The 23,482-nt window shown below is 55.6% G+C and overlaps 1 protein-coding gene across 4 annotated transcripts; it reads left to right on the top strand.

Moving 5' to 3' along the window:
* The first annotated feature begins 160 nt into the window (after window positions 1-160).
* CROCC (ciliary rootlet coiled-coil, rootletin) lies at window positions 161-23,482 on the top strand. 4 transcript variants are annotated; one of them, XM_026449294.1, is made up of 17 exons: window positions 161-1,264; window positions 1,996-2,130; window positions 2,512-2,655; window positions 3,289-3,527; window positions 3,966-4,125; window positions 6,811-6,978; window positions 9,038-9,410; window positions 15,960-16,129; window positions 16,236-16,356; window positions 16,645-16,808; window positions 18,753-18,968; window positions 19,667-19,891; window positions 20,328-20,477; window positions 20,799-20,999; window positions 21,182-21,313; window positions 21,993-22,178; window positions 22,871-23,482. In XM_026449294.1, exons 2-17 carry the CDS (start codon window positions 2,044-2,046, stop codon window positions 22,955-22,957), a joined length of 2,823 nt encoding a protein of 940 aa, XP_026305079.1. In that variant the 5' UTR covers window positions 161-1,264; window positions 1,996-2,043; the 3' UTR covers window positions 22,958-23,482. The 4 variants fall into 4 exon arrangements, with proteins under 4 accessions (XP_026305079.1, XP_026305081.1, XP_026305078.1 ...); XM_026449296.1 differs by having other exon boundaries at window positions 21,993-22,106; window positions 22,871-23,460; XM_026449293.1 differs by having other exon boundaries at window positions 21,993-22,260; window positions 22,871-23,460.

The following is a 23,482-nucleotide window of genomic DNA, read 5'->3' as shown; positions in this document are numbered from 1 at the left end:
AGAAAAAAAAAAAAAAAAAAAAAAGAGGCTGGGCGCAGTGGCTCAAGCCTGTAATCCCAGCATTTTGGGAGGCCAAGGTGAGTGGATCACGAGGTCAGGAGATCAAGACCATCCTGGCTGATACAGTGAAACTCCGTTTCTACTAAAAATACAAAAAAATTAGCCAGGCATGGTGGCGGGCGCCTGTGGTCCCAGCTACTCAGGAGGCCGAGGCAGGAGAATGGCGTGAACCCAGGAGGCTGAGCTTGCAGTGAGCTGCGATCATGCCACTGCACTCCAGCCTGGGTGACAGCGCAAGACTCCATCTAAAAAAAAGAAAGAAAGAAAGAAAAAAAGGCAGGCACCTGCCCTCGGGCTCCCCAGGTGGGCTGCTCTTTGCCTGTGGGCTCTTCCTGCCCGCCTTTCCAGTCCCCAGGGATCTAAACTCCTGTGACCTCCCCCTTGCTCTTCTTGCCGTTTGCACTGCCTGGCTTGGCCTCATTAATGTCCCCTAGTCTGTGTTCTTCTCTCCAGCTCCTCTGGCAACCCCTGACCCCATTCATTCGTCACAGCCAATCCTAACTCCCCTCCATCCCAACCCCAATCCCTCTTCCATAGCTGTTGGAACATCCTCTAAGCTAAAAATCAGATTGCTCCTTGTCACCTTGGCTCGAGTCCTCTCTCCCACTCCCCTCACTGTCCTTAGAATCCCCGTGGCCCACACGGCCTGGCCTGGCCCGGCCACTGCCTGGGGCTCTGGCACTGTGGCTCACTGCATCCCGTTTCCCTCTGCACCCTGCATCCTCTAGGCCTTTCCAGGGGCTGTGCTCTTGGCCTGGGGTTCTTTGTCTTTCTCTCTTTACCTGGCTGACAGCTGCTTGTCCCTCCTCAGGGGATTATGTTGGGACCACCAGGCCAGCCCACTGCTGCCCCTTGGCACTTTCAGAAAGCCCTGGCGTGTCTCCGTCACCCCCTTGTAGTTACCTGGTCACCCTCCCTGTCGCTGAGGGTATGGAGGCCAGATGGCTCTTGCTGCCCTGATGTCTTGGGGGGTCTGTCTGGGCCCCTCCTGGTGTGTCACACGCGTCTGGTCCTGGCCTCCTAGGAGGCAGCATGGCGGGAGCTGGAGGCCGAGCGGTCCCAGCTGCAGAGTCAGCTGCAGCGCGAGCAGGAGGAGCTGCTGGCCCGGCTGGAGGCCGAGAAGGAAGAGCTGAGTGAGGAGATTGCTACCCTGCAGCAGGAACGCGACGAGGGCCTCCTCCTGGCTGAGAGCGAGAAGCAGCAGGTTTGTGAGCCCTGGCGTGGCCTCTGCTGCTCTCTGAGCTGCTCCTGTTCTGGGGTGGACCCTGCTCCGCCACATGGCAGCTAAGAGCCCTGGGGCAGGCCACTGCCCTCTTGGGGTCCTCTGTTTCCTTACCTGCAGGACGGGAGGATTAGAAGAGGGTTCGTGAGGCCTTGCTCTGCTCCATGCCTGGTACACAGTGAGCACTCACTGAGTGACAGTGACAGTTGTGACACCAGGAAAGCTGTTCCGTATTCTCCCATGCCTCATCCCACCCAGGCCGGGCATGGATCCTCAGGGCTGCCTTCTGAGCAGTCCCCACGATGCCCACAGGCATCAGCTGATCCGTCCCCACAAATAACAAGTCCCTAACTTTTCTATAACGTAACAGAGACAGGGCAGACTGCGCCCATCTCCTCTCCTCACTAGCTGTGTACCTGGGCGAGTCGCTTTACCTCCTTGAGTCTAGTTTCCTCATCTGTGAAATGGGTAGAATGAAAGACTCTGCTGTCAGGGTGCTGTGGCGGGTTAGTGAGCTCTATGAGCGGTATCCATGTCCGGGATTCTTGTGACTGCCGTTGTGGCCTTTTCCAGGGCTGCACGTCTGCCCCGGGTCCACCTGCGGTGGCACACTCAGGCCTCTAAGCCCCCAGTGGGCACATTTCCCAGGCAGGAAGAAGCCTGAGCATGTCCCCAGGACCAGCCCAAGCCCTTTGTCCCCTGCCTCTGCCCAGGCCTTGTCTCTGAAGGAGTCTGAAAAGACGGCGCTGTCAGAGAAGTTGATGGGTACACGGCACAGCCTGGCCACCATCTCCCTGGAGATGGAGCGGCAGAAACGAGATGCCCAGAGCCGGCAGGAGCAAGACCGGGTAGGGCGGGCTGGGCAGCTGGGCTGCCGTCTCATAGAGAGGCACATCCCTGGCTGAGGAGCTCCCACCACGGGGAGGCATGGCCCCGTCCTGGAGAAGCTTCCAGGCTGTGGGAGAGGAGGTTTAGCCCTTCCTTTGGAAGCCCCCATCTGAGGGAGGTGGCTCAGCCCTGCCCTGATGAATCCTTTTGGCCTAAGGGAGAGCCTGGCTACACGGGCAGCACTCACTACGCATCCAGGGGTCGGCAGAGGGTCCGGCAGGCCAGCGGGTGGCGGGGGGGGCATGTTTAGAGCTGAAAGTGGACAGTGCACCAAGCGGGTTGGGAGCAGCCAGGGTTTGGGGACACAGCAGGACCAAGTCTGAGGAGCCCCTCTGTCCCAGAGCACCGTGAACGCTCTGACGTCCGAGCTGCGGGACCTACGGGCCCAGCTGGAGGAGGCTGCTGCGGCCCACGCCCAGGAGGTGAGGAGGCTGCAAGAGCAGGCCCGAGACCTGGGCAAGCAGCGGGACTCCTGTCTTCGCGAGGTGAGCAGCCGCCCCCTCTTCTGAGCAGCATACCCTAAATGGCGCTGTGTGCCTGGGGGCCTAGTTCCCCAGGGCCCCGGAAGAGTATAAGATTCCTCCCTGCATGTGAGGACCAATGAATAGCACTTAGAAAGGAGGCAGCAAGCATTGTGAAGCACCTGTTGTGTACAGGTGGGATTTAGCAAGCATTGTGAAGCGCCTGTTGTGTACAGGTGGGATTTTGCAAGCATTGTGAAGCGCCTGTTGTGTGCAGGTGGGATTTAGCAAGCATTGTGAAGCGCCTGTTGTGTACAGGTGGGATTTAGCAAGCATTGTGAATCGCCTGTTGTGTACAGGTGGGATTTTGCAAGCATTGTGAAGCGCCTGTTGAGTACAGGTGGGATTTGGCCTCAAGGAGGGGTGAGTGGGGTCTCTGCCGTCTTGGTGTGCTCAGGACAGTCCTGACTGATGGTGACTTCAGGTGAAAACATGACTGGTTGCAGCACGCCTTGCTCAAATGATAACTCACAGCCTGCGGTCTCAGCACTGCAGAGGGATGGGGCAGGCTCCTTGGGGCCAGGGATCTGGGATACAAGACCCAGCTTGAGGGGTGGTCCCTGACCAGTGGCCTGGGGACACCTGCTGTGCTCACAGGCAGAAGAGCTTCGGACCCAGCTGCGTCTGCTGGAGGATGCCCGTGATGGGCTGCGGCGGGAGCTGCTAGAGGCCCAGCGCAAGCTGCGTGAGAGCCAGGAGGGCCAGGAGGTGCAGCGCCAGGAGGCAGGCGAGCTGCGGCGCAGCCTGGGCGAGGGCGCCAAGGAGCGCGAGGCCCTGCGGCGCTCCAACGAGGAGCTTCGGGCCGCTGTGAAGAAGGCAGAAAGCGAGCGCATCAGGTGGGGCGTCACAGGGGGACCAGCCCTGAGTTCTCATGGAATCCTATCCCTGAAATCTAACTTCAGCCCCAAGGTTCTGGGGAAATTGCCCAGATACGAATCCTCTGTCTCCTAAGCAGAGCCTGGCACCTGGCTCATTTTAGGAAGGTTTCCTCCCTGTTGATTGGGGAAAGGGGCAGAGGGGCAGCGGGCAGGGTTGGGTCCAGACTCAGATCCACCCGCCTCATCACCCTGGAAACCAGGTCCCCTCCTGGAGTCACTGGTCTACCCCTCCCAGCTGAGGGCCTGGGCCCCAGCCCTGGAGGGCTCAGCTCTTGGGAGAGGCCGCATAGGCGGGCAGTGTCTGACCCACTCCAGGAATTGGAGGAGGCAGCTTTTGTGTAGAGCCACTGACTACTGCCAGGACCCAGGGCAGCCCCTGACCTCTGCCCTCTCCAGCCTGAAGCTTGCCAATGAGGACAAGGAGCAGAAGCTGGCACTCCTAGAGGAGGCACGGACAGCCGTGGGCAAGGAGGCTGGGGAGCTGCGAACTGGACTGCAGGAGGTGGAGCGCTCGCGGCTGGAGGCTCGGCGGGAGCTGCAGGAGCTCCGGCGTCAGGTACTTTCCCTGTGCCACCCTTTGCCCCAGGGCTTGCTGTGTGTCGTAGGGCCAGTAGCTCCCCCTTTCTGGAATCACGTTTCCCCCTATGTAAAACCAGGGCCTTGAACTCTGACTCGCCCTCTCACCTAACCTTGGTGTGAATGGATGGGCTTTGAGGAATCCTTGAATCCCTGGAACTGTGCAAAAGTCTGCGTGCATTTGTGTGCACGCTCAGGCTCACATTTCTCCAAGGAGAGCAGCTGGTGTCCTTATCCAGTTCTCAGAGGAATCTGCGAAATAACAAAAGGTACAAATTTCGTGAACTAGGTCAGAGGTTGGCAAATTGTTTTTTGTAAAGAGCCCAAATGGTAAATATTTCCGGCTTTACCGGCCACACAGTCTCTGTTGCAGCTACTTGGCTCTGCCGGGGTAGTGAGAAAGCAGCCCCAAACAGCGCATGAACAGAGGGGTGTGGGTTCCAGTCAAACTTTGTTTAGGGACACTGAAATGTGAATTTTCTGTCATTTTCATGTGTCAAGAAATATTGTTCTTCCTTTAGAAATGATCCATTTTCAACAATTTAAAAATGTAAAAAAAAAAAAATCCTTAGCTCAGACCCTTATAGAAACAGGAGACTGGCCAAATTTGGCCTGTGGGCTGTAGTTTGCTGACCTGTGAACTAGATGATCTCCAAACTCATGAACAGCAGCATGCATTGAAGAAGCACCTGCTGTCCTCACCCAGAGATATCACAATCAGGCCAGGCGCAGTGGCTCACGCCTGTAATGCCAGCACTTTGGGAGGCAGAGGCCAGTGGATTGCTTGAGCCCAGGAGTTCGAGACCAGCCCGGGCAACATGGTGAAAACCTGTCTCTACTAAAAATACAAAAAATTAGCCAGCTGTGGTGGCTCATGCCTTTAATCTCATACTTCAGGAGGCAAAGATGGGAGGATTGCTTGAGCCTAGGAGTTCAAGACCAACCCAGGCAACATAGTGAGAACCAGTCGCTACAAAAAATTTTAAAAATAGCTAGTTGTCATGTCACGCTCCTGGAGTCCCAGCTACTCGGGAGGCTGAGGTGGGAGTATCCCTTGAGCCCAGGAAGTCAAGGCTGCAGTGAGCTGTGATCACATCACTGCACTCCAGCCTGGGTGACAAAGGAAGACCCTGTCTCTTAAAAAAGTTTTTAAAATTTTAATTTTAATTTTATTTATTTATTTACTTTTTGAGACGGAGTCTCAACTCTTGTTGCCCAAGCTGGAGTGCAATGGCGTGATCTTGGCTCACTGCAACCTCCACCTCCCAGGTTCAAGTAATTCTCCTGCCTCAGCCTCCCGAGTAGCTGGGATTATGGATGCCCGCCACCACACCTGGCTAATTTTTTTGTATTTTTAGTAGAGACGGGGTTTCACCGTGTTGGCCAGGCTGGTCTCGAATTCCTGGGCTCAAGCAATCCACTGTCCTCTGCCTCCCAAAGTGCTGGGATTACAGGCGTGAGCCACCACACCCGGCCACCAATTATTACTGGGATTACAGGTGGGAGCCACGCGCCTGGCCTCCCCAAATTTTTTTAGAAACTTTATGGCCTGACGTGGTGGCTCACGCCTATAATCCCAGCACTTTAGGAGGCCGAGTCAGGTGGATCACCTAACATCAGGAGATCAAGACCATCCTGGCCAATACGGTGAAACCCCATCTCTACTAAAAATACAAAAAAATTAGCCGGGCGTGGTGGTGGGCGCTTGTAGTCCCAGCTACTCAGGAGACTGAGGCAGGAGAATGGCATGAACCCGGGAGGTGGAGCTTCTAGTGAGCCGAGATCGCGCCACTGCACTCCAGCCTGGGTGACTGAGCGAGACTCCATCTCAAAAAAAGAAAAAAAAAAAATTTGTTTTTAGTTACGAAAAAAGAGATATCATACCTGGATAGCCAGAGATATTCTGATACTCTGATAGCCCAGAGATACCACAGCCCCCTTCACCCAGGCCCCTTCCTGAGAAACCACAAGACTCCCTGAAAGGAGCTGGCGTTTGCATGCCAGCTTTTGCTGGGCATGTTTCATGCTACGGCATCTCCTGTTACCCCTGCTGTAGCACATGGGGTAGGTAGGCAGTACCCCCACCTGCTCCTGTGGGGAAATGGGGGCTTAGAACGTTGCAGTTGTCTCAGATCGAATCCCAGTCTGGTGTGTGTGGGCTCTGTGAGTTTGGGCAGGTTACTCTGACACTCTGAGGCTCAGTTTTCTCATCTGTTAAATAGGGATAATGTTTCCACCTCCCTCATATAGCACTGTACGATGATTAAATGAGTTAATGTAACTGAAGTGCTTAGAACAGGACTGGACACATGGTGAGCGCTTCAAACATGTTCATCACCACTGTAGAGATGAAAGATAACCCAGGGAGCTACGGTTCCTGCCTGTGAACTCCTGGTCTGCTAAGGGCTGAGCCCTCTTTCTACTATATCAATCCCCTCATGAAAGGTAGTTTTGGCCCACTGATTAAATGGTAGACAGGCCACTGGTGCTCAAGTGCCTGGCATCGCCTGAGCTCAGTGTGGTTATCTAGGGGCTGGCTCCCAGTGGATATGGGGTGGTATTTGATACAGGTGTCCCTAGAGCAGTAGGTCCCAAGTGGCCTTGGGCCAGGACTGGGAGGGCACGGGGCAGAGCTGAACCCGCTGGCGTTCCTGCTCTCTCACAGATGAAGATGCTGGACAGTGAGAACACCAGACTGGGCCGGGAGCTGGCGGAGCTGCAGGGCCGCCTGGCACTGGGCGAGCGGGCAGAGAAGGAGAGCCGGCGGGAGACCCTGGGCCTCCGGCAGAGGCTGCTGAAGGGCGAGGCCAGCCTGGAGGTGATGCGGCAGGAGGTAACTGAGCAGGCGGGTGGGCTGGTGCATCTTTCCTCCCTCCAGCAGGAAGCAGGTAGGCACCCCAATGCTGGGACCATTCTGAAAGGCCACTCCCTAGGGCTCGTTCCTTCCCCCACCCCTTGAGACCTTTCCCAAGTTATAATAAGAACAGCCCAAAGAACAGTGGGTCTACTGTATGCCGCCACAAAATGGGCAGGGAGAGGCCCTGTAAATACGACCTTGTTTGACTCTACCAGCAGCCCCATGGGATAGGTACCGTTAGCCCCATTTTTATTTTTACTTTTTTTTTTGAAATGGAGTCTCACTCTGTCACCCAGGCTGGAGTGCACTGGCGTGATCTTGGCTCACTGCAACCTCTGCCTCCTGGGTTCAAGTGATTCTCCTGCCTCAGCCTCCCGAGTAGCTGGGATTACAGGTGCTCACCACTACGCCCAGCTAATTTTTTTGTATTTTTAGTAGAGACAGAATTTCACCATGTTGGTCAGGCTCATCTCAAACTCTGGTCCTCGGGTGATCCACCTGCCTCGGCCTCCCAAAGTGCTGGGATTACAGGTGTGAGCCACCACGCCCGTCCTACCATTAGCCCCATTTTACAGAACCCTCAGAGAGGCTGAGGGATCTACCCAAGGTCACACAGCCACCTAGGTCTGTCTGACTCCAAAGCCCACACTCTTCCTGCTCTACCTTTTCCGGCTGTCTCATCGCTGTGAATCTGTTGTATGGCCCGGAGCAAGTCACTTCATCTCTATGCCTCAGAGTGCTCATAAGAGATGGACTAGCACAGCTGGGCATGTATGAAGGGCCCTGGCACAGGTCCTGGCACCCAGCTGCTCAGTAGATGGGGTTTCCAGTGAAATTGGTGACTGTGAGAGGTTGACTCTCTAAATGGCAGGGGTGGCTTTGTGTCTGTGTGACCCTGCATCCCATCGGTAAATGATTTTTTAATGCATGCCCCCATTGTGTGCAGATTGATTGATAAATTATGGGCAAGGAGGGGCAATGTAGCCTAGTGGTTAAGGGAACAGCCACTGGACACACCTCCCTCTGGAACCAGTGGGCACTTAACCTTCCTGGCTGTTCACTGTGTTCCCAGCCTGCAGCCCCTGTGTGGCCCTGTGTGGTGTGCCTCCCTGCCTTCCCCCACCCCCTAGGACTGTGAGTACATGTGATTAATAAGCTGCTGTCAAGCTATTAAAAAAGTTTTAAAAACAGAAACAAAAACAGCTGGGAGCAGTAGCTCACACCTGTAATCCCAGCACTTTGGGGGGCTGAAGCTGGTGGATCACTTGAGGCCAGGATTTCGAGACCAGTCTGGCTAACATAGTGAAACCCCGTCTCTGCTAAAAATACAGAAATTAGCTGGGCATGCTGGTGCTCACCTGTGATCCCAGCTACTTGGAGGCTGAGGTGGGAGGATCACTTGAACTCAGGAGGCAGTTTACAGCGAGCTGAGATTGCGCCACTGCACTCCAGCCTGGGTGACAGAGCTAGACTCTGTCTCCAAAAACAAACAAACAAAAAACCCACAAAAACAACAATTAAACAGCCTTTGGAGCTAGAATGCCTGGCTTTGAATCCCAGCTCTGGCAGTTTACTAACTCTGTGGCCTTGGACAAGTTACTTAGCATCTCTGTGCTTGTTTCATCTTCTGTAAAGTGAGATCAATTCATAGAGTAGTAATTAGAGTTAATATTTTTTGGAAAGTTACTTGGTGGCTGGCACTGATAAGCCCTATGTATTCAAATGCTAGCTGTTATTACTAATAAACTATGGGCATTACAAGGCTTGTATAAAGAATAAAGAGATTAATAAACAAAGTATAGTATTTCATCCCACGGGGATGTATTTGCATCTCCTGCTTGAGTGGCGAGCACTAAAGGATAAAGGGTTGTGCTGAGCACACAGCCAGGGATGGTGGGCTCCAGTCTGGGCCTTAGGGGTAGGGCATCGGGTTGGGGGACACAGCCAGGGATGGTGGGCTCCAGTCTGGGCCTTAGGGGTAGGGCATCGGGTTGGGGGAGGCCTTGCCGACCCCCACCTCCTGGCATCACTCCAGCTCCAGGTAGCCCAGCGGAAGCTGCAGGAACAAGAAGGCGAGTTCCGGACCCGCGAGCGACGCCTGCTGGGCTCCCTGGAGGAGGCGCGTGGCACTGAAAAGCAGCAGCTGGACCACGCCCGCGGCCTAGAGCTGAAGCTGGAGGCGACGCGGGCCGAGGCTGCAGAGCTGGGCCTGCGGCTGAGCGCAGCCGAGGGCCGGGCTCAAGGCCTGGAAGCCGAGCTGGCCCGCGTGGAGGCGCAGCGGCGCGCGGCGGAGGCCCAGCTGGGTGGCCTGCGCTCGGCTCTGCGCCGGGGCCTTGGCCTCGGTCGTGCGCCCAGCCCAGCCCCGCGGCCGGTGCCCGGCTCCCCTGCCCGGGACGTACCCGCAGGAGGTAAGGGCAGCGCCGCGCTGCAGGGAAGGGGGAAGGTGGGCGGGCCGCATTGAGGCCCCGCCCCCACAGGCCCCGCCCCCACACCGCAGGTTTTTTTTTTTTTTTTCAAGGAGTCCACCACACCCCTCCACTGAGGCCCGCTTCTTAGCCCCGTCTCCTCACCAAGGCCCCTCCCTTCACTGATCCGTGCTTCTCAAGGGCGCTTTTTTTTTTAGACAAGGCCTCACTCTGATTCCCGGGCTCAAGTGGTCCTCCCTCCTCAGCCTCCTGAGTAGCTGGGACTACAGGTGTGCCACCACACCCAGCTAATTTTTGTAGTGTTTGTGGAGACGGTGCCTCACTATGTTGCCCAGGCTGGTCTTGAACTCCTGGCTTCAAGCGATCCTCCTGTCTAGGCCTCTCAGTGTTGGGATTACAGGCACAAGCCATGGCACCCAGTCTGGGCCACTTATTTTTGGGGGGAGGTGGGGTGGTTCTTTTTTTTCAGTTTTTGAGGCAGGATCTCACTCTGTCACCCCAGTTGAAGTGCAGTAGCGTGATCCTGGCTCACTGCAACCTCTGCCTCCTGGGCTGAAGTTATCCTCCCACCACAACCTCCTAAGTAGCTGAGACTACAGGTGTGCACTACGATGTCTGCTTAATTTTTGTGTTTTTAGTAGAGATGGGGTTTCACCATATTGCCCAGGCTGGTCTTGAACTCCTGGACTCAAGGGATCCTCCTGCTGGGATTACAGGCATGAGCCACTGCACCTTTCCTGGATGGGGGCATGGAGGGCTCTTAATGCCCTTGACTCCTTTTTTGATTTTCTGAACCTCCATCCTCTTCGTTGACCCCTGCCCTCTCTCCAGCAACATCCCATTTTCTTCAGCCTGTCTTCCTCAGCTCCACACCACACCTGTAACCCCAGTATCTCCCTCAGATGTATACACCACCAGGCCTGACCCCTTTCAGGAAATCCTTCCAAAGGAAAAACCAGGCAAGGGACATTGCTGGTGGGATTGTAAAATGCTGCAGTCACCATGGAAAATAGTTTGGCAGCTCCTCAGAACACTGAATATAGAATTACTGTAGACCCAGCAATTCCACTCCTAGCTATATACCCAGAAGAATTGGAAACAGGGACATGAACAGATATTTGAGCACCGATGCTTATTGCAGCATTGTTCACAATAGTCAAAGGAAACAGCCCAAATGTTCATCTACAGATGAATGCGTAAACCAAATATGGCATGGCCCTACAATGGAATATTATCCAGCCTTCAAAAGGAATGACATTCTGATACATGCCACAACACAAATAAACCTTGACAACATTACGCCAAGTGAAATCCATGTCACCAAAGGACAAATACAGTATGATTCCACTTATATGAAATATCTAGAATAAACAAATTCGTAGCGACAGAAAGCAGATTAGAGGTTACTAAGGGCTGAGGAAAGTAGGGGATTTGGGGGTTACTGCTTTATTTAGTAGTTAAAGTTTTTGTTTGGGGCTGTCCTAGTTTGCCAGGGTGTGCCGGACACAGTAACTCACGCCCGTAATCCCAGCACTTTGGGAGGATGAGGAGGGCAGATCTAAGATCAGGAGTTCAAGACCAGCCTGGCCAACATGGTGAAACCCTATCTCTACTAAAAATACAAAAAGTAGCCAGGCGTGGCGGCACGTGCCTGTAGTCTCCCAGCTACTCAGGAGGCTGAGGCAGGAGAATCACTTGAACCTGGGAGGCAGAGGTTGCAGTGAGCTGAGATCATGCTACTGCACTCCAACCTGGGCAACAGAGCAAGACTCCATCTCAAAAAAAAAGAATAACTAAAAACAATACAGTATAACAACTATTTCCACTTAGCTGTATTTGGTATCATAAGTAACCTAGAGATGATTGAAAGTGTATGGGAGTATATGGCAGGATGCACATATGTAATATGCAGTATCCCTTGGTATCTGAGGGGCATGGGCTCTAAGACCCCACTGGATACCAAAATTGGTGGATGCTCAAGTCTTTGATATGAAATGGCATAGTACTTACATATTACATATGTGCAAGTACTATATATATATGTATATATATGTATGTGTGTATATATGTGTGTGTATATATATGTATGTGTATATGCATATATATATAAATATATATATATATATATATATTTTTTTTTTTTTTTAGTAGAGATGGGGTTTCACCATGTTGGACAGGCTGCTCTCAAACTCCTGACCTCCAGTTGGGATGATCTGAGAACAGATGATGGTGATGGCTGCACAACGTGTGAATGTAATTCATGCCACTCAGTTGCACACTTAAAAATGGTGAAAATGGCCTGGCGCGTTGGCTTATGCTTGTAATCCTAGCACTTTGGGAGGCCAGGGCGGGTGGATCACTCGAGGCCAGGAGTTCAAGACCAGCCTAGCCAACATGGTGAAACCTTGTCTATACTAAAAATACGAAAAATTAGTCAAGTGTGGTGGCAGACACCTGTCTGTAATCCCAGTACTCGGGAGGCTGAGGCAGGAGAATCTCTTTTTTTTGTTTGGTTTTTTTTTTGGGTTTTTTTTTTGAGACGGAGTCTCGCTCTGTCGCCCAGGCTGGAGTGCAGTGGCCAGATCTCAGCTCACTGCAAGCTCCGCCTCCTGGGTTCACGCCATTCTCCTGCCTCAGCCTCCTGAGTAGCTGGGACTACAGGCGCTTGCCACCGCGCCCGGTTAATTTTTTTTGTATTTTTAGTAGAGACGGGGTTTCACCATGGTCTTGATCTCCTGACCTTGTGATCCGCCCGCCTCGGCCTCCCAAAGTGCTGGGATTACAGGCGTGAGCCACCGCGCCCGGCCTAGGAGAATCTCTTGAACCCAGGAGGCGGAGGTTGTGGTGAGCTGAGATTGCGCCATTGCACTCTAGACTGGGCAACAAGAGCGAAACTCCGTCTCAAAAAAAAAAACAAAAAAACAAAAAAAGGCCGATCATGGTGGCTCACGCCTGTAATCCCAACACTTTGGGAGGTCGAGGTGGGCAGATCACCTGAGGTCGGGAGTTCGAGACCAGCCTGACCAACATGGAGAAACCCCTGTCTCTACTAAAATTACAAAATTAGCTGGGCATGGTGGCGCATGCCTGTAATCCCAGCTACTCAGAAGGCTGAGGCAGGAGAATCGCTTGAACCCAGGAGGTAAAGTTGCAGTGAGCCGAGATTGTGCCATTGCACTCCAGCCTGGGCAACAAGAGTGAAACTCTGTCTCAAAAAAAAAAAAAAAAAAAAAAAAGTGAAAATGGGCTGGGTGCGGTGGCTCACGCCTGTTAATCCCAGTACTTTGGGGGGCTGACGTAGGTGGATTGCTTGAGTCTAGGAGTTTGAGACCAGCCTGGGAAAACCCCATCTCTATAAAACAAAAACAACAACAAAAGTTAGCCAGGCATGGTGGCGCATGCCTGTAGTCCTAGCTACTTGGGAGGCACAGGTGGGAGGATCTTTTGAGCCCTTGAATTCGAGGCTGCGGTGAGCTGTGATAACGCCACTGTGCTCCAGCCTGGGCAACACAGCAAGACCCTGTCTCAAAAAAAAAAAAAGGTGGTGAAACTGGGACACTTTATGTTACATATGTTTTGCCACAACAAAAAAATTAGGAGACCAGGCACGGTGGCTCACACCTGTAATCCCAGCACTTTGGGAGACCGAGGTGGGCAGATCACAAGGTCAGGAGATCAAGACCATTCTGGCTAACACGGTGAAACCCTGTCTCCACTAAAAATACAAAAATTAGCTGTGCATGGTGGTGGGCACCTGTAGTCCCAGCTACTCGGCAGGCTGAGGCAGGAGAATCCCATGAACCCGGGAGGCGGAGGTTGCAGTGAGTCGTGATTGCACCACTGCACTCCAGCCTGGGCAACAGAGCGAGACTCCATCTCAGAAAAAGAAAAAAAAAGGACAAAGCCAAGGGAAGGGCTGGGGCAGTTCATGCGGGGGCAGCAGGTGCCTCACTGAGGAGGTGATGGGTAAGGGGACAACGTGAGCGAGCAGCTGAGGGAGGGAGGTCCTGAGTGGAGGTGCCCCTGTCCTGTGGACAGCAGGGGCCATCAGTCCCAGAGCATCAAGCAGGGGAGTGAGGGTTGGGGACGAAGGGTTTGCTCCAATAGACACTGTAGGCCTCTACGAGTACTTTTACCCCAAGACGATGGGACCTTCTTTTTTTTTTTTTTTCCCATGCCATTCTCATGATAGTGAATAAGTCTCACGAGATGATGATGGGACATTCTACAGCTGGTCCACCAGGGGCAGGCCTGCTTCTTTGGGAACCTCTGAGTGAGGCCTTTTGGGTGGTGACCAAGTTCGTGGCTGCGGGGAAGTTGCGGTGTCCCTCCGTCGCCTAGGCAGGATGCTCATGGCAGGACCCGTGTCCTGCAGTTCCAGTGCCAGCCTCCAGGTAGTGCCCTGGTTCCACCCGCCCTACCCCCTCCACCTCCCCCGGCCGTCACTCCAAGCAGAGTGCACAATTTTCTGCCAGGGAGTGGGGCTGCCTGGATTCCCAGCTCAGCCCTGAAACTTCCCAGCGTTAAGAACAACCAAATCACTTTTTTTTTTTTTGAGCCCAAGTCTCACTCTGTTGCCTATGCTTCAGTGCAATGGTGCGTCTCTGCTCACTGCAACCTCCGCCTGCCAGGTTCAAGCAATTCTTCTGCCTCAGCCTCCTGAGTAGCTGGGACTACAGGCATGCACCACTGCGCCTAATTAATTTTTTGTGTTTTTAGTAGAGATGGGGTTTCATCAGGTTTGCCAGGCTGGTCTTGAACTCCTGACCTCAGGTGATCCACCTGCCTTGGCCTCCCAGAGTATTGGGATTATAGGCGTGAGCCACCGCCCCCGGCCCCCCCCCCCCCCCCCTTTTTTTTTTTTTTGAGACGTAGTCTTGCTCTGTCGCCCAGGCTGGAGTGCAGTGGCACAGTCTCAGCTCACTGCAAGCTCTGTCTCCGGGGTTCAAGCTATTTTCTTGCCTCAGCCTCCGTACCTCAGCCTCCCAGGTAGCTGGGACTATAAGCGTGGGCCACCATGCTCAGCTAATTTTTCTGTTTTCTTCTCTTCTTTTCTCTTCTCTTCTCTTCTCCTCTCTTCTCTTCCCCTCTCTTCCCCTCTCTTCTCCTCTCTTCCTCTCTCTCTCTTTCTCTCTCTTTTCTTTTCCTCCTCTCCCTTCCTCTCCTCTCCTCTCCCCTCCCCCCCCCTTCTTATTTTGACGGAGTCTCGCTCTGTCGCCCCGGCTGGAGTGCCCCGGCTGGAGTCTCAGCTCACTGCAACCTCTGCCTCCTGGGTCCCAGTTCAAGCAATTTTCCTGCCTCAGCCTCCTGAGTAGCTGGGATTACAGGCTCCCACTACCACACCTAATTTTTGTATTTTTAGTAGAGATGGGGTTTCACCATGTTGGCTAGGCTGGTCTCGAACTGCTGACCTCGTGATCTGCCCACCTCGGCCTCCCAAAGTTCTGGGATTACAGGCGTGAGCCACTGCTCCCAGTCTTTTGTTTCTTTTTTTTTTTTTTTTTTTTTTTTTGAGACAGAGTCTCGCTCTGTCATCCAGGCTGGAGTGCAGCAGTTCGATCTCGGCTCACTGCAAGCTCCGCTTCCCAGGTTTAAGCAATTCTCCAACCTCAGCCTCTCGAGTAGCTGAGATTACAGGCGCCCGCCACCACGCCCAGCTAATTTTTGTATTTTTAGTAGAGATGGGATTTCACTATGTTGGCCAGGCTGGTCTCAAACTCCTGACCTCAGGTGATCCGCCCGCCTCGGCCTCCCAAAGTGGTGGAATTACAGGCATGAGACACCGCGCCTGGCCAATTTTTGTATTTTCAGTAGAGATGGGGTTTCACCATGTTGGCCAGGCTGGTCTTGAACTCCTGACCTCAAGTGATCCGCCTGCCTCGGACCCCACAGTGCTGGGATTACAGGCGTGAGCCACCACACCCAGTCAAGAGAACAAGCAAATCACTTAACTGCTGTGTACCAGCCTTGCCTGGGAAGAGGGTAAATTGTTCCTTACCTGTCAGGAAGTTGTCGTGAAGATGAAGTGCCTAGCACAGTAGGCACTCAGTATGGAGAGACGTTGAGGTTATGCAGCAGCCACCCTTGCACTGGGCCCTGGGAACAGTGGTGGATGGAAGAGACAAGGCCCAGCCCTCATGGTGCTCATGGTCTGGGTGGGGTGGCAGACATCAGACCCCCCTGAGGATGGGATGAGCTCACTGTAATCCAGCCTGGGGCCAGAGAGGCCTCTGAGGGAGGGGACGGCCCTAAAGGATGGGCCAGACAAAGAGACACCATGGGGAGAGGGGGAGCAGCATGTACAGAGGCCCTAGGGCTGGGACAAAGAATGTTCTAGAACATGGGGGATGCAGGGTGGCCAGTTTGTAAAGGGCGAGAGGGTTTCAGCTGGGATGGGCAAGAAGGCCCCTAAGCTATAGCAGAGAAGTTGGGCTTGATTCTGAGGGCTGTTGGGAAAGGCAGGGATGACAGTGAGTGAGATGTGTGGGAGGCCCATGGCTCCTACATCACTGAGCAAGTGTTCTCTTCTAGGAAGTGGGGATGGGCTCAGCAGCCCCAGCACCTTAGAATGCAGCCCTGGGTCCCAGCCACCATCTCCAGGACCTGCCACCTCCCCAGCTCCTCCAGACCTGGACCCGGAGGCCGTGCGCGCGGCCCTCCGGGAATTTCTGCAGGAGCTGCGCAGTGCCCAGAGAGAACGGGTAAGCCTGGGCATGCGTGGCTGGATAGGGAACCTGCAGGGCCCTGGAGGGGTTGCAGGGTGTCAGAGCAGGGGTCTTCCTTCGTTCCCCCATGTTGGGGCTGCAGGATGATCTTCGGACCCAGACCAGTGCCCTGAGTCGCCAGCTGGCTGAGATGGAGGCTGAGAGAGACCACGCAACCTTGAGGGCCAGGCAGCTGCAGAAGGTGGTGGCTGAGAGTGAGGAAGGTGAGTCTGATCCTCGGGGTCCCTGGTCTCTCTCCTGTGTTTTGGGCAGTTGAGGCAGGAGCCGGGGGATTGGCCTCTGACCCTGCTGTGGCCCCCATGACCTGACTCGGGGCTGTCTCCAAGAGGACCCTCCTTGGACAGCCTCACCTGTGTGCAGACCTGCACACTATGAAGGGTGCAGACAGGCTGGCCCTGCACTGGGTGGAGTGCAGGCTGGACATTTTGTGACCTGGTTTGGGTCTCAGGGCTGTGCTTGGCCATGCCTGATGGGGTGGGTGGTGGCTGCAGCCCGGCGCAGTGTGGATCGGCGGCTGAGCGGGGTCCAGGCGGAGCTGGCGCTGCAGGAGGAGAGTGTGCGGCGCAGTGAGCGGGAGCGCCGGGCCACGCTGGACCAGGTAGCCACACTGGAGAGGAGCCTGCAGGCCACTGAGAGCGAGCTCCGGGCCAGCCAGGTGGGCACGAGCTGAGGGCCAGCGGGGGTGACAGGGAATCTGTGTCACCCGAGTGGTTGTCTAACTCTTACGTGTGTCTCCCTGTGTCTGTCTGCCTGAGTCTCTCTGCAACCCACTGAGGTGGCCAGCCTGTGAGTCTGAAATCACATTCAGACTCCATCCTCTCGTGTCACTTGTGGTCACTAGCTGTAGAAAAAAGAGCTTGGTCAAGTGCAATAGCTCATGCCTGTAATCCTAGCACTTTGGGAGGTCGAGGTGGGTGGATCCCGTGACCCCAGGAGTTCAGAGACCAGCCTGGGCAACATGGTGAAACCCCATCTCTATAAAAAATACAAAAAGTAGCTGGGCATGGTGGTGTGGGCCTGTAGTCCCAGCTACTCGGGAGGCTGAGGTGGGAGGATCACTTGGAGCCCAGGAAGTCGAGGCTGCAATGAGCTGTGATCATGCCACTGCACTCTAGCAAGGCAGAGTGAGACCCTGTCTCAGAAAAAAAAAAGAAAGCGAGCAAGGCTGGGCGTGGTGGCTCACGCACGCCTGTAATCCCAGCACTTTGGACTTTGGGAGGCTGAGACGGGCGGATCACCTGACACCAGGAGATCGAGACCATCCTGGCCAATATGGTGAAACTCTGCCTCTACTAAAAAATACAAAAAAATTAGCCAGGCGCGGTGGTGGGCGCCTGTAGTCCCAGCTACTCAGGAGGCTGAGGCAGGAGAATGGCGTGAACCTGGGAGGCGGAGCTTGCAGTGAGCCGATTTCGGGCCACTGCATTCCAGCCTGGGCAACTGAGCAAGACTCTGTCAAAAGAGAAGAAAAAAAAAAAAGAGAGAAAGAAAGAAAGGAAAGAAAGAGAGCTTGGGCTTTGAGCTGTCATCTGCCTGGTTTTCGTTTTCCTCATCTGTAAAAGGAGGAGCAGTGATTACCTCACAGGATGATACACATAGGCTCTTATCACAGGTGGTACTCAGGGAGCCTCTGTTTTATGTCTCTGTAGTTCTGGGGTTTTTATGTGTGTTTGGGGGACAGCTGCGGGTGCCAGTGTGTGTGTCCGCCTGTCTGGGGCAGGAAACTTAGGCCCTGGTGGTGACAGTGCAGCCACAGTTCCTCTCCGCCCTCCCCAGCCTGTCCCTCTATTATTGCCCCCCACTCAACCCCCTGCCTCTGGCCTGGGGCCGAGCTTAGCTGGATTGTTGTGTCTGCGGCTTCAGCCCTGGCCGTGGGCCCAGCCGCAGGGGCTGCGGGAGGAGGCCAGGAACAAAGCTGGGCGGGAGCCAGAGTGGGGGCCCCAGACAGGGCAGGGCTGGGGCTGTGGGCAGGGTGGCAGAGGGGCCAGGCTCAGGATGGGGGCTGGGGAGGCTCTAATAACACCCCCTGTTGATCCACCCTGTCTCTAGGATAGAACCAGGGATTGGAGGACCCCTAGTCTGCCTTCCTGTCCCATCCCCACTTCCCAGGCCTTCTTCACTGGCTGACCCTGGGCAGGGGAGGGGGAATCACAACCTGAAACCCTAGAACAGCAGGGCCCCCTCAGAACTGTCAGGCTCAGCTCAGTTTGCACGTGAGTCAGTGGGGCAGGGCCTTGGAATCTGCATTCTACAGCCCCTTCCTCAGGGCTTCTGTGAGCACCCAGGTTGTGGTACCCTGGGACCAATCCAGTATCCCCACTGTGCAGATATGAAATGGGGCCAGACAGCGGGAAGGGGCAGTCCTGGGTTCCACAGCCCATTGGCCTGGGCTAAAACTGGAAAGGTGGGCTCTGGGATCTTCACGTCCACTCATCCTGGGAACACGTGGGGAGACCGAGGTCCCCAGAGGGTCCCAGGCTGGCCCCAGGTCACACGGGTCACCCTTCGAGGCTGCTCCCCACTCTTCCCCTATGGGCCGTGTGCGGGAGGGCTGTGGGGTGCACTGGATGTCTGGGCCTGAGCCCCGCGCCACCTGCAGGAGAAGATCAGCAAGATGAAGGCCAATGAGACAAAGCTGGAGGGCGACAAGCGGCGCCTGAAGGAGGTCCTGGACGCCTCCGAGAGCCGCACCGTCAAGCTGGAGCTGCAGCGGCGCTCGCTTGAGGGGGAGCTGCAGCGCAGCCGCCTAGGCCTGAGTGACCGCGAGGCCCAAGCCCAGGCCCTCCAGGATCGAGTGGACTCCCTGCAGAGACAGGTGGGCCCCTCTCCAAATCACGGCCACAACATTCGCATGCCCTGTGCCAAGAGCTTTGTAGGCACTACGCAGTCCCTCAACAACCCTGTGAGGCAAGTATTACCAACATCCCCATTTCACAGATGGAAAAATAGAGGCTGAGAGGTGATGTCATTGTCCAAGATCCCACAGCTAGTAAGAGGCAGAGCCAAAATTAGAATTCAGGGCTCTTTGATGACAGAATCTGCATGCATAGGAGTCATCTAGGATAAGTTAGAGATGTAGGTTTCACTCATTTCCCTTTTTGCCTTAACTGCTAGGAAGCTCAGCTCTAACTGGAATGTTAAATAATTTGGCTAGCCTTGCCTGAACACCCACCAAAGTCAAAAATAGAAAATTTTAGTGTTGTGGTGGTTACCCTTTCTCTTCCATGGCAGAGAGGAGAGGGGAATGAGGACAGGGAGGAGACCAGTGAGTCTGAGACAACTAGGTTGATGGCACTCTGGGCACGAGTAGTTAGCCAGCAGTGACGTGGGGCCCAGGTTGCAGCAGGCTGAGCCAGCGGGAGTTCTTAGGAACAGAGGGTCTCCATGATGGAGGCCCAGAGAGAAGTGGGAAGGGAGTGGATTCGGCATGCCAGGTGGAGGTCACAGGAGGAGCAGAGGTGTAGAGGCCAGACGGGAACAGCCCCCTGATTGTTCTGGCTGTCCTCCTGCCAGGTGGCAGACAGCGAGGTGAAGGCAGGGACCCTGCAGCTGACCGTGGAGCGGCTGAACGGGGCCCTGGCCAAGGTGGAGGAAAGCGAGGGGGCCCTGCGGGACAAGGTGCGGGGCCTGACAGAGGCCCTAGCCCAGAGCAGTGCCAGCCTCAACAGCACCCAGGACAAGAACCTGCATCTACAGAAGGCTCTGACCGCCTGTGAACATGACCGCCAAGTGCTCCAGGTCTCCGGCCCGGGGTCTGGCTGGGGTGGGTCCAGTGAGAGAGTCAGCCAGTAAGGGCAGGCCTGGAGGGGGCCCCGGTAAAGAGCCAGCCAATGGGGCGGGCAGTCGGAGCCAATGAGAGCAGGCTTGAAGGGAGGGTGTGGGCCCAGTAGACCATCAGCCAATGAGAAGAGGCTCTGGGTATGTCCCATAAGAAGACAAGGCTACTAGACTTGGGGGGACCCAGGTGCAGGGTTTATTGGGGAGAGTTGGGGTCTGAGTGGGTCCTACCTTACGCAGGTCAGTGGATAGGCCGTGGATGGGTCTGGTGTGCACCCCACCCTCCAGGTGAGATACTGCCTGTTTTATGGGTTGTGGACCTATCCGGAGGTACAGAATAGAGAGGACTCCCCAGGGCTCCCAGGCCAGCCTGGCACCATCAGCCCCTGTCCCCCAGGAACGGCTGGAGGCTGCCCGGCAGGCGTTATCTGAGGCACGGAAGCAAAGCAGCTCTCTGGGCGAGCAGGTGCAGACGTTGCGAGGCGAGGTGGCTGACCTGGAGCTGCAGCGGGTGGAGGCCGAGGGCCAGCTACAACAGCTACGGGAGGTGAGGGCCAGGGTGTGCCTCCTCTGTCCCCAAGACTGTGAGGCCCTGGGATGGGAGGGGGGACGTTCCCACCCATCTCAACCTCATCCCAAACCCTGGTGCAACCTCCAGTAAGGAAACATGGTTCATTCAGAGCATAGTTCTGTTACACAGATGGAGAAAGTGAGAGTCTGAGAGAAAGGTCTGGCTTCAGGTGACAATTCTCTGATGAGGGCCTCACCGTCGCCTGCTCTGTGAGTGGGCCAGCCTCATTATCCCCAAGCTTCAGATAAGTACGCTCAGGCCCAGAGGGATTCAGGGCCTGCCTGGCTTCTGTTGCAGGTGCTGCGGCAGCGGCAGGATGGTGAGGCTGCAGCCCTGCACATGGTCCAGAAGCTGCAAGATGAGCGGCGGCTGCTGCAGGAGCGCCTGGGCAGCCTGCAGCGCGCCCTGGCTCAGCTGGAAGCCGAGAAGCGGGAGGTGGAGCGCTCAGCCCTGCGGCTGGAGAAGGACCGTGTAGCCCTCAGGAGGACACTGGACAAGGTAGGCTGCTCCCTGGGCTCTCCCCTCACTTCCTCTAGGGCCTAGCCATGGTGGATCCCACTGCACATCCCCAGGGTCTGCTGCCTCTGGTGGGGTTAGGTTATTCCACTGGGGTTCAGGAACCGGAGCCCCCTCAGTAAGCTCCTCCTGGCACCCTGATCTCCCCTGGCTCTCCTGCCTAGGTGGAGCGGGAGAAGCTTCGTAGCCACGAGGACACAGTGCGGCTGAGCGCAGAGAAGGGCCGCCTGGACCGCACCCTCACGGGAGCTGAGCTGGAGCTGGCAGAGGCGCAGAGGCAGATCCAGCAGCTGGAGGTCTGACCCCACCCAGTCTGGGACCCCAACTTCATCCCCAGTCTGAGTGCTCGGCAATCCCAGTGTTGATGGCCCAGCCAGCCCAGGGCCCACAAACCTCTCCTCTTGGAGCCCTGAGCCTTCCAGTGACCCAGCCAGGCTATGGAGGGAGGGGTTCTCCCTAAGGTGTACAGAAAAGACACTAAAGGCCTGTTTGCACGTGAGCCTGTGGGTTCATGTATGTTGTGGCCATGCGGCAGTGTGAGAACCCATGTGATCATTCCTGTGTATGGAGCGTGAACCTTGTGCATGGTGTGGCGTGTCTAGGTATTGTGAATATGTGTTTGTGTACAGATGCTTTCATGTATGTGGGAGTTGGGCCTTTGCACATACACATGCACCTGTGTGAGTCCAGGTAGGGATTTACATGCTTGCCTTTGTGCCTGTGTGTATGACGTCTGAGTGTGTGAGAGTGTGTGTGTGTGTGTGCACGCACCTACCTGAGTGGGGGTCATTGGGTGCACTCACCCTGGGCTCGCAGGCTCACTGTCAGGGCCAGCAGGATGGAAGACACACAAGGATCTCTCCTGCCCTCCTCCTCTGCACTGGCCACGTCCCAGGGAGGTACCTGACAACCTGTCACACATGCACACACACACTCACGCTGGGCCAGAACCCTGACCACAGCCCCTCTCTGCAGGCGCAGGTGGTGGTGCTGGAGCAGAGCCACAGCCCAGCCCAGCTGGAGGTAGACGCGCAGCAGCAGCAGCAGCTGGAGCTGCAGCAGGAGGTGGAACGACTGCGCAGTGCCCAGGTGCAGACTGAGCGCACGCTGGAGGCTCGGGAGCGGGCCCACCGCCAGACGGTGTGTGGGCTGGAGGAGCAGGTGTGCAGGTCTCCTCGGAAGGCTGGGCCAGGATCATGTGTGGGACTGGAGGAAGAGGAGAGACCCAGTCAAGACCTCGTGGGTATAGGCAGTTAGTTGATGGCTCCCATAACCGAAAAGGGTGGGGTTGGCTCTGCGCTGGTATCAGCCAAGACCAGACCAGGGGCCACGGGATGCTCCTGGGCCCCAAGGCCTTCCTGCCATGGCTCTGCTCCCCCTGGCTCCATGTTCAGGGCAGCCTTCTCCCTGGGTGGCCAGGTGTCCTCAGCAGCTCCAGCCTCAGGTTCTCCCAGCAATCTCATCCCTGAAGACAGCAGGGGCAGGAGTCCCAGGGCTGTCCCTCACTGGCCTGCTCAGATCACACACCCCTTCCTGACCATGCCCGAGCCAGCCTTGTCAGCTGGGCTGGGTCACATGTCCACCTCTTGGGTCTGGGCTAGAGCCACGCCCACCCAAGTGATGATGGGGATAAAGAATGGGGGTGGAGTTGCCCTCAAAGGTGCCGACAGTCAGAAGACGCCTGACTCTGCAGTAAGGAACAAAAAGAGAAGGGCAGGACAGCCCCTGACTCTCAGTCAGGTCAGACCTTTCCTGAAACCGTGGCGCTGTGTCCCTCTGGGTTCCCAGCTGCCTTCCTTTCTCTGAAGCCAGGCTGAGGACCTGACTGGCCTTATCTTCCCTTTTTTCCCCAGGTGTCCACACTGAAGGGACAGTTGCAGCAGGAGCTTCGAAGGAGCTCAGCACCTTTCTCCCCATCCTCCGGCCCCCCAGAGAAATGAGCCCCTCCTGGCATCTGGAAAAAGGCCCTGTGCCCGGGACAGGGGAGGGCCCTCCTTTTGGACAGCCCACCCCCCAGAGCCCAGTCCCCTGGGGGCCTCAAGCTGGGGTGGGATGAGGAGGCGCTCTCTGGCAGTGCTGAGGAGGGGTACTCCAGCTCCAGGCCTGGAGGGGCTTCCCAGCATCGCCTGCAGGCCCCACCTCAGTCCAGCCTCCCTCTTCCAGGATGAGCCACTGTAGATCGTACCGGTTCCTCCTTGAGGGGCTGAGCCGCAGCCAGGGTTGGGGAGAGCCCTCGTCTCTGGTCAGCCCTGGAGCAAGGGCTCGTGGGAAAGGGGGCAGGGGTCAGAGGCCCAGTCCCTGACTCTGGCTTCCCAGAGATCTGTCCACTTTAGTTGAGAGTGTGTGTCAGGAAATTCCTCAGAGTGCTCAGAGTCCCTGTATTTTTATACCTTTTTACGATGTTAACTGTTCCGAACTGTTTTTTGTAACAAGACCTCCTTTTCTAAAAAGTTTGTACAGGTATG

The sequence above is a fragment of the Piliocolobus tephrosceles genome, chromosome 1 (assembly GCF_002776525.5).
Source record: "Piliocolobus tephrosceles isolate RC106 chromosome 1, ASM277652v3, whole genome shotgun sequence".
NCBI lineage: Eukaryota > Metazoa > Chordata > Mammalia > Primates > Cercopithecidae > Piliocolobus > Piliocolobus tephrosceles.
This window is presented reverse-complemented; position numbering and strand designations above follow the sequence as displayed.

Excerpts from the sequence above, each read along its gene's own strand:
- CROCC (XM_026449293.1), top strand. The coding sequence starts at position 2,044 with ATGGGTACACGGCACAGCCTGGCCACCATCTCCCTGGAGATGGAGCGG. Across the intron at positions 16,130-16,235 it reads GCAGTGCCCAGAGAGAACGG|GATGATCTTCGGACCCAGAC; the intron begins GTAAGCCTGGGC and ends TTGGGGCTGCAG. Across the intron at positions 16,809-18,752 it reads GCGAGCTCCGGGCCAGCCAG|GAGAAGATCAGCAAGATGAA; the intron begins GTGGGCACGAGC and ends CGCCACCTGCAG.